The 18,140-nt window shown below is 43.1% G+C and overlaps 1 protein-coding gene across 1 annotated transcript; it reads right to left on the reverse strand.

The window, feature by feature from the left end:
- Positions 1-16,267: 16,267 nt before the first annotated feature.
- MCAT (malonyl-CoA-acyl carrier protein transacylase) lies at positions 16,268-18,134 on the reverse strand. The gene is made up of 3 exons (XM_035888555.1): positions 18,085-18,134; positions 17,595-17,812; positions 16,268-17,311 (listed from the first exon to the last, which is right to left on the reverse strand). Exons 2-3 carry the CDS (start codon positions 17,778-17,780, stop codon positions 16,889-16,891), a joined length of 609 nt encoding a protein of 202 aa, XP_035744448.1. The 5' UTR covers positions 17,781-17,812; positions 18,085-18,134; the 3' UTR covers positions 16,268-16,888.
- Between the last annotated feature and the right edge of the window lie 6 nt (positions 18,135-18,140).

An 18,140-nucleotide genomic window follows, 5' to 3' on the forward strand; every position in this document is an offset into this window, starting at 1 on the left:
ACCTGTCCCGGCCGCGCAGCCTCCGGGAGGGACGCGTGTGCCCTTCCAAAGGATGCTGCGGGGACCTGCGCGCTTTGTGCTGAAGTGCTGTCTCCTAAGCAAATGAGGAGCGGAGTACGTGTACTTTCACTCTTAGCAAAGCAGGAAATAAGCCCTCAAAATAAGTCTGAGAGGTATAGCAACATGTGCCACCGATAAACATTTTAAAATGTTCCTGAAGAACTCGTTTTCGCTATCCATATATGTTTGCAACAGTGCTACCGGTAACAGGGATGTTGTGCGACAGCAGAGATGGATAAAGAAATCCATGCGGCAGTATATACTCGTTAACGTTTTAAGTAATTTCACGAGGAGTGATTACAGGAGCATGGCGAGTTCTGTGATTAAGCAGATTTCTAGGTGTTTAAATTGCAAAGCGAGTATTGGCCTGAGTCTGCTTCTCTAGGCTGCAGCAGAAAGACTTACGTGTAACAAGGCGACAGAACGGTCTCCGTTACCATTTTCTCTCACAGGTACATGGACAAAGTTATTTTGAGTGAATGTATTGTGGGTATGTGACTTTTTTTTTTCTTTTTTTCCCCCCCATTTAATGCACATCAGTTGAGTGGGAGTTAGAACTGAGTATAATGAAGAAGAAATCAATGTTTGTTCAAGGTGTTTGATGTCTTCTGATCTCAAAACATCACTGCCATAGAGGCCCGTTCTCTGAAAGGAGAAATTTAAGAAAAGGGCCTGCTTCACCTGGTCGGTAGGTGTCTGTGCTAGCTCTTTTTAAGGATTTTTGTATCAATAGGCCATTGACCATAAGACCGTTCAGAGAGGACTAAGAAAAATTGAGTGTGCTCAGCTCCTGCAGGGTAACAGCCCGCTAGCCAAAGCCAGAGCTGATGGGAGCAGGATACTAACTGTGAGCGTGATCCTGCGGTTACCAAAGGGAGTAGTAAACCCCCTCCTAATGCGGTATGGATCAGAAATGAAACTGGGAAGCCAAATACTGAAATCAAAATGTATGTGAGTAAGAGCTACAAATCTACAAAAAAAAAATGGGTGAAGACCACATTGTGTTTGAAGAAATACAGTGCCTGTATCGGGGCAAGATTACTCCTGTGCATTAAACCTTTGTTTCTTCAGTCGCTTTTATACATTTGACCTATTTAATAAGACGCCCTATTTTTATTTAGTTACACTGTCTGCAAGATGTGTGGAATATGCCTTACCAGTGGTAACTTGGTAATTTTATTATGTAAAAATACCACTAAAACATTGTAGGTGAACTAGGATTTCCAGTCATAGTCATTTTATTGCAGTGTTTGTAACACACTCTTACTATTAGCATTTTACCAATATAGGAAGCCTAAGTAAAACTGAGAACAGCGTGGCATTTTAATTCTTTATACTGACGTGCAGAACAAGAAAGGCAGCATAAATAGTGAGTTAAATTTGAGTTCTTAGACTTATAGTTGCACTGTACCTGGAAACCAGCAGTTTCTCTCATCTTCCCAATCTGGCAACAGTAGGTGGGATCTCCAAGGCACCTATAGGAGAAGACCACCAAAGGTCATACAAAATGCTGAGTTTTCTGATCACAAGTCCACTAAAGTGGACGTTAAACAGGACAGGGTGCAGGTGCAAGGTGGCAATACATGGCAGCGCATGTGTTGCGCTGCACAGCGCTAAAGGGGGACGAGGTGAGGGAAAACAGCAGCCCATAGCTATCCCAAACACACCAGCTTTTTAAGAATATGAATTATCATGTTTAACAGTATTATTTGAAGCTAAGCATCTGCCTATGTGTCTTTATAGATTATGACCTTAATAATCAGCATCCTTTAATTCTGAATTTAGTATAAAGGCATGAATTCCGTAATCTGCTTGCTGAGGGTGCCAGCAGGCTCACTGCAGGTACTTCACCCTTCAAGTGGATGGGACAGCAGAACAAGTTCTCTTAAGTACATCAGATTTTTTTTCCTTCTATTTGGTTGAACAGGTGTTAACATTAGATTGAAATATTCCAATTCTATTATATAACTGTATTAATAATTACGAGCATTGTGTGAACTTTTCTGACTACCAGACCCAACCTTCCTATCTGCATCACTTATTTTAGGAGCTTTCAAAAACAAAAAAACCCACCAAGTTACACAATTTGAGAATAAATGTGAACAAAAACATTTTCCATAGCTTTATGGTTCATTCGTGGATTATTGAACTATATACATTATCATCCTTAGCTCCTACAACTTGGCCATGCAATTCAGGTACCAATTTTAAATAATTTCTTCTTTCTGGCTTTCTTATTATTCTTTTAATCTTGACCTTTTGGTGAGACTGAGAAGTGCAAAGGGCAGAAGATGTTTTGAAAAGGAAATGTAAATGTTAGAGCAGAACCTTTCTGACTTAATCTAAACCTTAACTCTTTCAGAACAAGTAGACCAAGATGACAGCCCTGAGACACGTGGCACTGTCACAAAACAAGAAACCAGAGTGTGGCAGAAAAAATGTTGATTTTATTAAAAATAGAAATGTTTAATTTCAGTTTGATATCAATGTATCTTTCTCTTCAATGACTTTAGTTCTTCCCGTAAAACTTCTTGGGAATTTAATGTTTTCCTTTTAATAAAAGCAGAACCCCCTCATTTCTCTTGAGTATTTAGAAACCTTTGAAATAACCTTGTGAGCACTGAAGGAATCAGTAGACTTCTCAGGGAAAATGGTACTTTGTAGCCTTATAAAGTCATGGCTTTTTAATGTGGACATAACTGTACTACCTACTTTTTAAGGTGGAAACCTCTTGTTCTTTGCAGTCATATATTAGGTGTCACAGTAAGGACTAGTGCTCTCTGAGTGCTCTAACAGGGACCATGCAAATGCTGATGATGCATAAAAATCTTGATAAATTCTCGAAGTCTTGACTCAGAATTTCAATCAGAGCCCGTTAAACGTTTTCAGCAGAGACTGAAATAGAAAATACCTGTGCGAGCTCTTTACTTCAGAAGATTTCCTCCATTTGAAGTCTGCTGTATGCATTTCTTTTCACTACCAAGGTCACAGGACTTGCTTAAAGAATACATTTTTTATTTTTAAATCTAATCAAACGCTTGATTCCTATCCTGTTTTGAGGTAAGAGAGCCTACCTTAAATTCCCAATGAAGGCATGTTCCAATACTGACTTAATGAGCATAAAAACGTAAATGAAATTAAATATAAGAAGTAGAGCGTGCATTTTTTACATTTACAGAAGTGTGCCTTTAATAGCTGTTTGAGGCAATATTAAGACATGTTTATGCGTAAACAGTCTCCAAGGTCATTGGTGTTAAGCTGACTGCGAACACAGAATGAGACAAAGAATTAATTTATCTTTGCTCCTTGACCCAATCCTGATTTAAGAGTTAATCTAGCAACCTGGGCTAACTAACCTGCACTGTTCAAAAACGGGTAACGATGACTTAACCTCTTGTCTTTTTAAGAGAAACTGAGGTTGCTGAGGGCTACCTTGTGATGTTTTGCCAGGAGCCATGCTGGTTCAGGAGGCAAGCCTGTGGAAGCCCAGTGGCCCTACAAGGGAAAGGGCAGAGATATCCTGTAGCGACGGCTGCAGTTCCCACCGCCTGTGTGCTGCCGGTGGCTCATGGCTTCTGACTTGCAAGAGAGGAGGGTCAACATCCAAGGCCACCACTGCTAATCTGACAGGGGTCAGAGGACAGCCTAGGACCTAAAAAAAAAAGAACAAACCACCAAACCAAAACAAAAATCCACCTCGGGTTTTAAAGACTATATTCTTCCTCGCTACGGCAGCCTGAGCGTCCAATATCTCTGTTTCGCTGTAACCTTAACTAGCTCTTAATCTTTGGTCATTTTATCGAAGACTTGTCCTTGTAAAATGGCATAGAGATTTGTATTTGCAACAGCGAGGATGATGTCATGTTTTGAAAGAGTTGGCTATGGATTGGAGGTATATATGCAAACAACCAAGCCTCTATTTGTTTTTCATTTAAATTTAGTTTGCATGGGCAGCTGGCAGAATCTGAAACAGTTTGAGATATGCTTTGATACCTCGGGGGTAAAGGACGGGGGTTCTATCTGGCAATCCGTATTTATGTAGGTACATGCTGGGAATTTTGAGCCCGAACACTGGAATTGGATTATGGGTAGTAAGTTTTCTACTTTCATAAACAGCTTTAAAACATACTAAATCACATACTGGAATTATTAATAGCTTTACCGTGTCATGTCTGCACAAAATAAGTAGAATTGTATGCGTAAGGCATAAAGTGCACGTAAATGATACTATAGATAAGTAATAAAATATATGAAGATAATACATCAACTAAAATTTATGCATTCAGTGCATTATATGGAAGATCGTTGTGCCTGTCTTCTTAAAACATATTACCACAGCAAATCTAACCAGACTGGCTATAAGTAAATTTCAGGACCTTTTGTTTTGCCCAACTCACCTGCTGGCATACTTGGTTTAGCAACATGTTCCTTTTTCAAGAATATTTTCTGTTCCCTTTTGCTAGGTAAAAAAAGACACAAATAGAAAAAACTGACTATGCAAAGTAAAGACAGCATCAACATACTCTTTCTACTGAAGATGCTTCATTATTCAAGCATAATTGTGTTCATAAAAAGCCATAATTTCCATCACATAATTAGGCATTTAGTGGGCTGTTTTTTTAATTTGGATCTAGGCCTCTATTCGGCAAAACATTACGTATGTATTTAACTTGAAATACATTATTTATTCTGCTGAAGGCATTTCACCATTGAAACGAAGCTTTTCGTTCACCGCGGTTTTAGTTCTCTGGGGTTTTAGTTCAAAGTCTTACAGAGAAGCATGAGCTTTTTGATCTGGTCGCTAGTTTGGAAACGATCTCCATCGCTGGCATGGGATCCCACTCCGCTTCCTCAGAGGCGTCCTGAGGACTCGGTTGTGGTCACTGCTCTCTAAATGACAAGCCATTAGTTGTGCACAAGTACGACCTCTGGGTTTCTGTAAACCAAAATCAGTTCGCCTTTTTTTTCTGCATAAATGAGAGAAGGAAGGAAAGCGTGAGATGGGTGGTAGAAGATTAACGCATCCTGCTCTGGAGAACCAGGAGAGCCTGTGGAGTGTGACATACGCTCCTCTTGCCCAGCTCCATACGGATCCAGACTTGAGGATCGAAACAGGTCCATATTAATGCAGCTTTCACGTGCATGTCCGTATGTACCTGCATACCCAGATTTTAAACAAAGATGACAGAAGTCAGTAAATAGCCTCGATTTGTTCCTTCCTTGCCAAGAAGGCAATTGCTAAGTTTTGCTTTGAAATGAAATTAGAACCATCTCGTACATCTCCAAGACAGTAGCCCTACCAGACCGCCTTTGCCCCGACACTCTCCATCCTGTAAAATACATCATAAATCCCCTCTTTGTTGGATTGCCCTTACTCGAACATCTAGACAAGTTGGTGGGCAAAGCCAGCATACCAGGCTGCAGCTGAGTTGCGGAGAGCATGACCCAATAGCTATGACAGTTTCTTTTTTAGCCTGTGGGAGGAAGGTATTATCATAACAGGTGTGAGGTAGCATATGTTGTGCTTTTGTCGTGGTATTGTATGGTTTGTTTACATGTCTGAGTTCTGTAGTGCATTGACTTATTATAGGTCTTTTTCAGGACACAGTTTTCATCTCTCACAGATATAGACATTTCCATTGTGTGGCCCCATGAATATGAAACCAGCATCTAGTCTAGAAATGAAAAAAAAAAAAAAAGAGAAAAAGAAAATACCTTTCATTAGATTATTTTTTTCCACAATGCGTGGTTGTAAAGGCTAAGAATAGTTAGTATATATGTGCAATAGACAGCTGACTTTTTATGCTGGGTTTTAGTGCATTTTGTCCACTATAGTACTTACTAGAAACCTTTACAGACTTTATAAGCTGTGAGGAAACATGATTAACCCATTTCCATTTGTTTGAATCTCCCTGCGGTACCCACAGGCTACAGGAACCCATCACTACATACCTAGGTGTTTACTTTGTATATGTGAGCATACAGTTGGGTTGTTTACCCTCGAAAAGTCCCAACACTGCCTGCTTTGACTGTTGCTCTGGTCAGTCCGCTGAGACTAACTGCATCCAGAGAACTGACACTTTAGATGTCCAAGTGAGTACTTCAGCATCCCTGGGATCCTCCCAACCTTGCTCAGCCATTCCCAGTTTTCTCAACTGTGGATCTCCAGGCCCCCTTGGTGCTCCTGCCTGAGCTCCGGTGGAGTTCTCAAACCAGGAGCTGCCCTGGGTCATCCAGTCCATCCTGCAATAGTGTATTTGTCCTTGTACAAAAAATGGACAGGGATGCACTTGTGGGAATGTGATCAGTAGTTGACCACCACTACACCCAGTAACCCACTGGTCTAGATGTTGCCTTAGGAAATGGAAGGGTCGGTTCAAGTAGCTGCTCCAGTGAATGTGGAGCTACAAAGTCTTTGGGGTGACTGGGTATCTGGAAATCAGGTGTGGTGCTGGAATGCCCGAAGTCCCTCTATGGGCATTACCCATTTTTTTTTTTTTTCATTATTTTTGTTTGGACTGGGGAGAGAGACATACAGCAATGCATAAAGGAAGTGTTTAAAACAAGACAGGGCATCTCTTGAAGCAAATATAGCACGTGAAACTACTCTCTCTCTCTCTTTTTAATTATATGATCTTACCTAATTAAGCCTTTTAACTCACCTGTAAAATATGTTCAGATTCTGCCGCTCTTACGTGCACACCCCTAGGTGCCCCCTTGGAAGAAGGGCCGGTGGTATTTCCCCCCAGGAACAGAGCCGGGTCACACAACTCCCTCGTAGCGGTCGCAATAAAATTCAGAAGGCCTGACCCCAGCTCCTCTTTGCCACTGCTAAACTACACAGCTCTTCAGAAATCTGGATGTATTTAAAATCCTAGGTTACAAACATCTATATGAGTAAACCTACAAATAGAAGGAAAAGCCCATGATATTAAACTACAAACTGTATGACACATGATAATGTCATCTACCCAGCAGAAGCTAGCCCGTAGCACGCTTCTCCCCAGCCACATTAAGCATCGGTAAGAGAAGCCTTAACTTCTGTTGAAGGGAGTAGACTTTCGCTTATTTAGTATCACGTTGCTGTGTGTTTGCTTACGCAATAATGTAGACACAAAAATTATTCATCATTTTGTTTTGTGGAAAATGTAAATTTCATCTAAATATTGAAAGAGGATCAAGGGTCCCTCAGGGCACAAAGGCCCCAACCTCATCCCAAGCGTAAAAAGAGTTTACAGGACTGCAGAAACACGGCAAAAGAAATCCCCACCAAGCAGCACTGTGACAGATACCTTCTGCTTGGTTTAGTCCCATCTCTGAGAATATTTTACCCAAGTTTTATTCATCTGACCTGCAGAGAGCGTGCTTAAAAGGAGAAAAGAATCCGGCCAGAGGCGGGGGGGAAATCCCCTTCATTGCTGTCCAAGATCACTCCATGGGCAAAGGCGGTCAGGTCTGTAACGATGGAGCTGGAAAGCAAAGGGATCATAAAAGAGCTGGCCAAAACCATGCCAGATAAAACCAGAGCACCTGCAGAAGACTGTCATTAAGTTCATCGTCAGGGACTCTCGAGACAACACCACAGCAAATGTCCAAGGGGCAGAAGGAGTGTTACCTGCCCGAGGGCGTGCGTGTAGTTTGAAATAATCCCCATCCACAGCTCTGATGTCATTGCTCTTGATAAGCCAAATAAAACAAGCGTAACAACTACGAAAACATCAGCTCTGCTCCAAGATCTGCTGCTGATGAACTGAACCTCTTTAGTGCTTTCAGGAAAGCTTTATCAAAATACTGGAAGTATTAGAGACGCTGCACTTATGCTGAAAGCTATTAAGTTTCGCCATTTATTTCGCTGAGAAGAGGACCACCTCCTATGAGGTGCTTACGGGCGAGAGCCTGGCTGCTGGGTCTGAATAACTTTCCCATCGTACGAGCAGGCGGCTCCACTGATTTTAGCGGTTCCCACTGTCAACTCTTCCATTTGGAAAGCTATTAATCTGTTTCAGTCTTTGCTATGTTCTATTTCTACCGTGAGCTGCTTGTAATTTCCATGGTGGTGGCCTCCAGCTGAAGATGATGCATAAACTCAGACCTAAATTAAAGACGTAGGAAAACCCATTCAAGTTGCATGTTTTAGGTACTTTGCTGCCTGGGGACCTCCGTTGGTCAGAGCTATTTAATGCCAGGCAGGTTGTTGCAAACAGCGCAGGAAAGCATTGTGTACTAAGTGAAACTACCGAGAAACTATACTTATCTACACTAGCTATATTTATCTAGATTTTCCAATTTCTAGGCTGTTCTGAGCCAATATGAAGCAGCAGCCATCTAAATGCTGCATGTTTGACTTGCTGTACATCTGTTGGGTCACTGAAACTTTCCTTTGACTGCTCTCAAAATAGTTATCTTAGCAACACTCGCGTTCTGACTGGAGAAGTAAAAAGGGTAACTTAAAGAGCACTTTAAACAATTTCCATCTAAACTGAAAAGACCTTGTGTTGCAAGAAGCCATGGGGCTGTCTTTCGTGACTCGTTGCAGAATAAGATGTCTCAGACGAGGAGAATCCCCAGGCACTTTGTCCTCTCCAGCTACCCCAATGGAGCACCAGAAGAGGAAACCTACAGTAACCTCCGAACAATCCCAGACACCACAGAGCAAATGGAGTTTAATATCAGGTATCACACTGCATTAATACTCCTTTTGTCCTCCTCATCCGTCCCACCCCCAATACAAACCCCCAGACTTTACAGAAGACTTTGCTAAGCCAGTGAATACTGTTGGAAATGGAATAGATGCAAGTGTAGATAACCTGTAGTGCTTTACACTGACCAGGCAAGATTATGCTGCATTAAATGCCTCTAAGTTTTTACCCTGCACAGGGACACAGATGTGGCTCTTCAGCAGAAGCCCACCTGTTACAGCAAGCAGCTGAGGAAGCCATTTTTACATAATTCTCTAGGCGCCTCTCACAACAAACTGATAGTGCTGCTTTGGGTTTTTCTTAATCCCATACATAATTTTTTCCAGTTCAAGAAGCAGGGGCTGCCTTTCTCCCTGTCTGTGTAAATTCCTTTCTGTGTGTGTTTGTTTTTTTTTTTGTTGTTGTTGGTCTGACAAAACCCAGCCCAAGTTTTTTTAAGCAGATCTCTAGAATTAAGCTTTTAAGCCCACCTGCTATTCATCAGATCTCATAAACAGATCTCAGCAGAAATAAAAGTTTAAATAAAAACGTATAGTCACACTATTTTTCTGCCCCCAAAAAATGGACGAGTATCTAAGAGAAGCTAAATCTAATTGGAAGTTTTCATCAGGAAAGCGTAACCAGTTTTTGGCATCAGCATGGGCCACAGATACCGTAGTTCAAGGTTCTGTACCCCAAGAGCCTTTAGGTTTTGGTCAGTTCATAGCCTGGCACCACCCACTAGCAGGAAAGCTGCACTGCATCGTGGAAATCATTGGAGTAAACCTGTTGGACGACAAAGCCAGCAGTTACGCAAGATGAAATATTTTGAAAAGTCCACAACATGCAGGCTCTTTCAGTATTTTGGCTTTGGGGGAAAACAAAAAAAACCCCAAAGCCCAAACCAGAATTCCATTGCCTTGTATAAAGATACTAAGACACCTGAAAAACCAACATGGTTTTTCAAAAGCGCCAAATATGCAGCTTTTTATGAAAATATCAAAGCACTTCTATATGTGTGTAAATACAGGCATAAGATGCCTAATCAATAAAACCATAAATAACAGGAAAAAAAACCCCAAACCCCTTAACATTTCGCTTTTACATGTCCAGCTTAGTCCCTCTGTTAGGGGAGTAACTGTGCGTGACATTTGCAGAGCACTTTTTAGAGATCTGCTGTTGCAGTATTGTCCCCTAATGTGCACATCCTGAATGCCTTACAGCTTGGCTACCCAGGTTGGCCATCAGCTGGCCCTGATCGGGGATGAATTCAACAGAACATACCACAGGAAGTTTGAAGATACACTGCTTCACCTGGCACATGGGTAAGTTACCTTACTGGCACTGCCAGTCTTCAGATCCTTTTAAAAAACATGTTATTGATAGACGAACGGTAATGTTTTGTTAGATAAACACCAACGTTTCTGTACACAGAGTAAAAAAAATTATTGCTATTACTGCTGCTTCATACAGAAGCTAAAAAACCAAAAGAGATACTGCAGCTTGTTTTACAAGGAAGAGTTTTATAATGTAAATTGTTTCCACAGGCTACAGCCATTTACAGTCAAAAGACTTAAATAGTTTCTTGTCATTTAAAATGTTGCAGTAGTTTTCTAGGTTAGACAGTGTCTTCAAGCACAACTGAGCGATGAGAGGTCTACAGCCTAGTAAGTGTGATGCTTCAGGGATTATTAACATGTTACTGCATGTCAAATAACCCACCCGTGCACTTACAGGAAAACGTGGCTAGACTAGTTTGAATTGCCTTTTTATCTGCTGTGAGCTGACGGGGTGGCCGTGGATCGTTATTAACTGCAGATTAACTGACATGCAGTAACGTCCTAACCCAAGATACGTCACCTGTCTCTGAACCCCAACCTGCCCATGTGTGGTTCTACCTCTTCTCTCCTGGCTTCGGGGAGAGGACGGTCACTTAGGGCAGACTTACAGGGAAGGCAGTTCACTTACAGCAGTGTTCCAGGACGCAGCCTATAGTGGGATAACTTCTGCCTCAGTAAAGCTGGATTCGTGCTGCAGAGAGCAACCCCGCGGGGTTGCTGTGTCGGTCCCGTATCGCTGCCCCGAGCCCTGGTCCATTAGAGATCAACAGCTCTCATTGGGTTGCCCTGTTCTAAGCTTGAAGCAAGAGCAGAGGCACAAGATTGCCGTTCAGGAGCTCTGCTGCGCGTTTCCTTGCATGATGTTAGTGGTCAATTAATTCTGCAACCAAATAAGCTTTACATTTCACAGCCCTACTAAGTTGCCAGGCCTTTTTCCTAAATACCTTAGAGAAATATAGCCATTCTCATACACTTTCAGGAAGGAACACACTGGAGTTTTGGGTTTCTTTCTGTAGTTTTCTAAACCTTGGTATTTTATTTGCCAATTTTTAGAATAAATTTTCTATCCCCATGCTTTTTTTTTCTTTTTTTTTTTTTGTTTTGTTATTTTTTTTTTTTTTTTTTAAATCATCAGGGTTGCTATCAGTGTTTTCCAGACATGGAATATTATTAAAAGTGTTATAAGAAGCTTTGGAAATATTTTGAACAATAACTGGACAAAGAGGATCATTGGTTATGGAAGCTGGGTATGCTCTCTCCCTTTTCTCCCACCTTATTGTTGACAAGCTTTGCCGCACCGTCTTTTTGCTGCTTGTTGTTTCCAATTACCTTCCCTTTTCTTCCCGCAGATTTGCAGGCTTCCTTTCAGGTGCGTCTGCCAGAAGCTGGTGCCTGCAGCCTTGCTGGTCGCTGCCTTTTGGTGGGCCGTGAACTACGGACTTCAGAATTAAGGGAGAGAATTACAATAGGAGGTCATTGCTGGACTCTGACCAATATCATTAACACCCAGGTGGTGGCAGTTGGTTTGTTTTTCAAATTTACACTGATAAAAATCTCTTTTATATTTAAAACCTAGGCTAGTGCTGGGTCACTGCTGTTTCATACCTTTTTTGAAAAAGAAAAATGTTTAAAATAAGGAGGTTGTTGCTGGATAACTGCCTGACTTGCTAGTTTTGAAATGTGACTCCAGGTGATTAGAAAGTCTGTCTTTTTTGTGTTTGTTTTAATGCAATATAAAGTGTCTATTTCATATAAACGAGTTTCTTAAAGAGATTCTAGATGCGGGGGAGACTGAAGGCATGCTGGACATCCTTTTAAATTTTAACACTGTAAAAGCAATAGTAAAGATTAAAACCATGATACTTTTTTTTTTTTAAATTAAACTGTTGCTTCAAGTGTTTCGCAGCCTTATCTACTTTATTTTCCAAGGTTGTGCTATCGCACATTAGTACCAACATCTTGTGCATTTGGTTATCCAAGACTACAGGGCAGGCTTCATTTGATTCTTATGTAGTAGAATTAGCATATGAAATGATAGTTTATTGGAAAAAGAGTTGTTTGGATGAGCTAGCAAGCAAGTTGTTTGGGTTGGTACTCAGGGCCACTCAAGCCAAGATACTACTTCTCCAGAATTTTTCAGAAACCTACTCATAGATTTTATATTCTTCTGCCTCTTTTCAGAGTAAAACTTTGAGTTGCCCAGAAAAAAAAACCAAGAATTTGATTGAATTTGGAAAACGGTTTTTTTGATGACACGTCTTTTTGGGAGGCATGCGCTTAGGGGGAAACATGACTAAGGGAAACCTGAGCTCGGCTTACAGGATGGAGGTGCTCAAAGTGCCACCCTCGTATGCCTCACGGGCAGCTCTTAGGACACAGCGGGGTTTCTTCTCTCTCGACATGCCCCAACCTTACCAAATAATACTCTACATCTGGGTGCATCTTCCCTACCCTTTGCCGTTGAAGCTGCTTTTCGCTGTATGCAGTTACAGACTCTCTCTCAGCGAGAGAAAATGAAAGTGCATCTCTGTGGTTTGGGTATTCCCCTCAGCAGAGGGGATACCTGCTTCCTGCCTAGTCAAGCGACTACTACGGTTAGCGTGCTTTGAAACAGGAAAATACAATATTTAATGGCCTAGTGATTTCAGCGCTCATCTGAGAGGTTGGAGTTTCAAGTTCCGAGTCCCTGCTTTAAACCAAACAAGGAACCTGAACCACTCTTTTCTTCAGCGGAGGCAAATGCCAAACCCAGTCAAGTTTAAGCGGGTTGAGGAATGTGTTTCCTCTCTTTTGTGAATGGTGCCCAAATCCCATTATGATCCTAACTGCCCATCTCAAAAAATTATTCGGGGGGAGGGGGGGAACACCAAAAAGCTTCAACTAGACTATTTCATTCAACCCTTTAATGTTAAAGGACTTTGACATATCTTTGATTGACTTGAAATGCAGAGCAAAACCAAGGTACCCAGAGAAGATACGTAGAGAGTGATGGCTCCAGCATCCCCCAAAAGTTCAAGCAGCAGCACGGATTCTAGTGTCACCTTTTTTCCAAATGCCCTCGAGCCAATTCGCCCTGCAGCGACCGGTATGTGAGTTTTCCCTAGAAAAGCACAATTAGCACATCTGGAACCATAGTCTCACTCAGGCCAAAAGCTGGCCAGCTGAATTGCCCACATAGGCAAAAAACAGAGCAAAGTTTCATCAGTGACTTGACTGCTCTGTTTTACTCCGTAACAGCAGGGTGACAGAAAATACATTCAAGTTGTTACTTAGTGAAGGGTAAAAAGTCCCATCAGGAGGCTAATAAACATGCTATGCATGCAATGCAGTAAAAGTACCAACTGCCAAAAACTCGGTTCTTCCAGGCCGGATCACTTTAACACCACAAAATAATTTCGGTTATTTCTAGATAAATAATCTTTATGCACAGGGGAGTGATGTAAAACAGGAGACTGACGCGCTGCCTGTTCCGCCCGGGAGCTGCGTGGGTGACTCTGCTTTTTCACGCTCTTGCAATCAGCAATGTCCCACCGTGACTCACAAGAGAGGGGAAGGTCAGCATCCAGCACTTAGGGGGCAAAAAACACAGTCTCAAGGAATCTAAAATGCAATCACACCAACAAAGCAAGCGAAACAAAGCCACCAGAATCCACAACACGAATTAGCACAAGCTGGAGTACCGCAGCCAGCAGTAATGACCAGGCTCCCCTCTCACCTGCGGAGCTGAGCAAAGAGCCTCTTGGTTAAGGCTCTGAACTGTGACTTGGGAGACTCAATTTTTTTTTTTTTTTTTTTTTTTTTAACTGCATGCTTCCTGGATCTTAGTGTCAGAGTTTACGGCACTTAATTTTTTTTTTTCCCCCCACATCCTGTTTCTGCTTGTTCCTAGGTGAAGGAACCGCACTGACTTTACACGTCTTAAATGCTCAGTTTCCAGAAGCAGAAGGGATAGATGAGTAAGCACATAAAAACAAACAGAGATAACAGTACTAAGATCCAGGAATCTTAATTACTCTGCATGCCGCTCCCCCCCAGCCTAGTTCTACAACACAAGACACCCTCCTGCTCGTTTGCAGCCATACACCAGCATGCCAGCCTGCGCTACCCAAAAGCAAGCCCTGAACGCTCTCGAGACAGAGGTAGGAAGACCTCCATCACGCTTTTTTAGCCGATATAAACTGCAGCATCAACACAAGGGTACGATACCGCTTGGCTTCTGGTTTTGAAGACACAAGGCTCACTGAGGAGCTGCGGAGCAGCCTCAGCGACGCGCAGCTTGCTACCTCGGCTTAGGCTCAGACGCCGCTCGGAAGAAAAACAAACACCCACATGGCGGCGACGGTTCCTCCTGGCTGCTAATTAAACGGGGCCCACGAGAGCGTGGTGCTCTTAGGATGCAGACATCCCTTCAGCACGCTGCATCTGATGAAGGCGCAAAGGTGCTCTAATATTCTGCATTTGCCAACAGAGATTTTCAGCATGTTTCTCCCAAAGAGCTTTTGTTCCAGGCAAAAGTGTGCAACAGTGAAATGAGGGGGGAAAAAAAAATATTTATGGTATAAAGAACATTACAAATAGAAAACAGGTTTCCAAAATTTCCACAAAAAAAGTTAAATAATTTTTAAAAAGTCCAGAAACTATAAAGCACTGTATAAAACTGAAATTAGTGCCACCAACATGCCACGCTTGGTTCCAACTACTATAAAAGCTGGTTTCAAAGTCACTGATGTTGCGTTTGGTCTTACAAGATGTAGTCAGAAACTCGTAACACAGCACAAAATTCAGCGCTTAACAATATGCATGGGATTTAGTTGAGATAATTCTAACCCTCCAGTGACGACTTTGGTATGCTTCACTGAATAATTAACACCTTACCTGTAACATAGGAGCCTTCACTGAAATGATTTTCTTTTACAGTAATCCCAACCCTTAACTGGCAGGCTCTAATAGTCCAGTGATTCAGCTGGCAAATTCTTCTGTATTTTAGTAATCGTTAATGTTTGCACATGCCAAAAGTGGAATCTGTACTGTAAAGGTAGGCTCAGCTGCCAATTTCAGTTCACAAAAGAGCTGTTTAGTAACACTCTCCACTAGGAAATCGTAACTGAGGCCAGTATTTTTAATTCACTTTCCCTTTCAGAAATACAAAAATTATGAAAGTATTAACACTGCGATTGGAAGTTAATTCTGCATTTCATAATACATTATTGAAGATGCGCGTGGTCATTTGATTCAGGTAATAAACCCTAAATTCTTCCTGGATACCTGTTACATGTACCGTTAAAATACCAAAAATAAGAAGGAAAAAAAGCTCGAGTCCAGGTGAAGCTTCTGATGACGCTACGATGCGCACCACGTTACCTTTCCCTGCTTGTTTGCGCGTGGTCCCCCAGCAAACACCGTTCTCCCATATTTCCCACAGCTTTCGGTACCCCTTACAGAGAAGGGGCAAACAAAGCCGGCGTACATTTTCCGCGCACCCTGCGGGTACCTTGCAGAGGCAGCACGATGTTGTAACGTGACCGGACCTATTTTGATAAGCCAAAGGTTGGTTACAGAATCCAAACCCACGGATTTGGCACTAAAGCCGTTCCCGGTGCCACCTCAAGCACTGCGGCACCGAGGGAGATGCTGGAGGCAGTGGGTGCTCCCCCCCAGGCACAGCCCACCCGGGGACCTGCCACCAGCCCTCACCCATCCAACAACGGTCGGTGCCAACAAGGGAAGTGGGAAGCTCTTTCCAGGAGGGCTTGGGACAACCTGCTCCTCCCCAGCTCATCTCCTGCTGCCAGAAAACGTACGAGCTGTCAAAACACAGCCAAGACTATGGCGCGAACTGAAATACCAGCATTCAAATCCTCCCCCCGGCACTCTGTTACCACGGGGTTCACCCTGTACAAAGGCACCCCCCAAAAATATCTTTCAGCAACGGTCCCAGCGCTGCTGTTTTCTGCTCCATCAAGAAAAGTCACCCAAAGGGCCAATTCAGCCTACGCGGCCTCAGAGGCTCAGTCAGGGACAACCACCTCTGAGGAGGGGGACTGTGTTAAGCTTCTTCCAGTGAAACATTTCGTGTGTAACTTAACACAACCAACATGGCCCTGGACAAACGGAGAGAAAATTACTTCCACCCGTGCATGGACCATAAGCCAGTAATGATGCACCCCACAGCGTTAAGAATACCCAAGAAAAGCTTTATCGTTTATTTATAGTTTAACCTTAAGAAAATCATGTTCCTAATAACATCTTCTGCCTTACCTGGCAATACGGACACAAAATAAAAAGAATTTTAGGCAGATGAATGTCCCGCAAGTCAGTCGAGTTAGGGTAACAGGAACATCAATGTACCGAAGGCCGCACCAACCGGGTGGCTCCTCGGAACGCGCCCTCAAGCCCAGCGCAGAGCCCTCCACAGCCCGGAGCCGATGGCCTGGCTCTACCCCCGTACCCACACAGAAGATCCCTGCACCAGACAGCCAAAGCTGCCGACTTGAACTTGAATCCGCACCCCCCAAAAAACTTCAAAAAAGGAAAAAAAAAAAAAAAAGAAAAAGGGAAGTTGCTTGCAGGACCGAGGCCAACGAGGCGACTATCTGGTGCGTTTATTGGCAGCTCTGCAGTCCCGACACAGACGGAAGAGCCAGACTTTGCTTCTGGGCGAGGAAAACGTTCACTGCGATTACACGCATGGTGCTCTTTTCGTCGTGAGGAGCCATGAATGTTTCAGACTTCCTCTTCCGGGAGCACAAAATTATTTTTAAATTGGGCAGAAAAAACCCCAAGTTGTGTGGATTTTTCTCAAAAGGCTGCTTAGGTCTCTGCTGCTTCCTCATCTTCCAGAGCATCTACATGCTTATATTGTTTCCAGGCCTTTAAATTACATCTTTTGAGAACGGCTCCTAGTTGCTTCCCGGGCCCCACTTCGTACGTGTAAGGAAATTCTGTTCCTTGCTTTCTTTCGTATACAGAATGCATGGTCTGTTCCCACAGAACGGGTGAAACCACCTGCTTCACCAGCAGCTTCTGGATGTGCTTGGAGTGCATGTACTTTTTGCCGTCAACATTGGAATAGACGCAGACCAGCGGTTTCTGAATCTCAATCGATTTTAGGACTTCAGCCAGTGGCTCTACTGCTGGTTCCATAAGCCTGGTATGAAAAGCCCCGCTGACTGGAAGCATTTTTGTACGCATAAAATAGTATTTTTTGGCATTCTCCTGCAAAAACTCCAAAGCCTAAAAAAGAGAGAGAGAGAGAGAGAAGTGAGTCTCAGACGACAAGGGTTTACTGAGTCACCCCTCAAGAACCACGTCACCAGACTTAGCGTGATAAAGGGATTCCTCTCCCTACCCAACGACTGAGCACACACATGCTGGAAAGAAAACCCCCCACAGATCAAATACTTTTTGTATGGACAAACTCAGGCGACGCAAAACTTCCACACAAAAGCGCAAAGTAAAAGTTCTAAAAACCGAGATGTTAAATTCAGCGAAAGGGACAGTTATTCTGAAGCAATACCTGTAAGTGTCCCGCAATGACTCTGCTGTCTGGAAACAAATAGTTTGAAATTTCACATACGGGGTTTTCTATGCCCAGCGATTCACAGTGTTTACGGGCTTCCAGGCAGGCAAATTTGTAATTTGCCTCTCGCCGACCGGTAACTGATAGCATTCCGCTGGGGACGGCTTCCGACGCCTTTTGCATGGCCTCGGCGCGCACCTTCACCGCATACAGCGCTAAGGAGAAAAACAGAGATGCTGGGTAAACGCAAGCCCCGAAGGAAACACCGCTAAAGGCGCCTTAGCCTCTGCGCGCAAGAAAGGGCGGCCGTTTACTCTCATGAAACGTCAATGCTTTTAATGCTCTGTTACACATATCAAAGCGAACAGTGGAAGTAGAACGTAAAATTTATCTTCTAATAAAGAAAAAAAAAAAAGAAAGCGGGAGGGAAGCAGTGGTAACAGGCGATGCTTTGGAAAAAGCAACGGCCGGGGGTGGGAGATCCTACTGGGGGTTCTGCACAACTCCCGGGCACCTTCGGCAAAGCCCAGGGCTCCAGCGAAG

The sequence above is a fragment of the Egretta garzetta genome, unplaced genomic scaffold, assembly GCF_000687185.1.
Source record: "Egretta garzetta isolate BGI_Z169 unplaced genomic scaffold, ASM68718v1 scaffold81, whole genome shotgun sequence".
Lineage (NCBI taxonomy): Eukaryota > Metazoa > Chordata > Aves > Pelecaniformes > Ardeidae > Egretta > Egretta garzetta.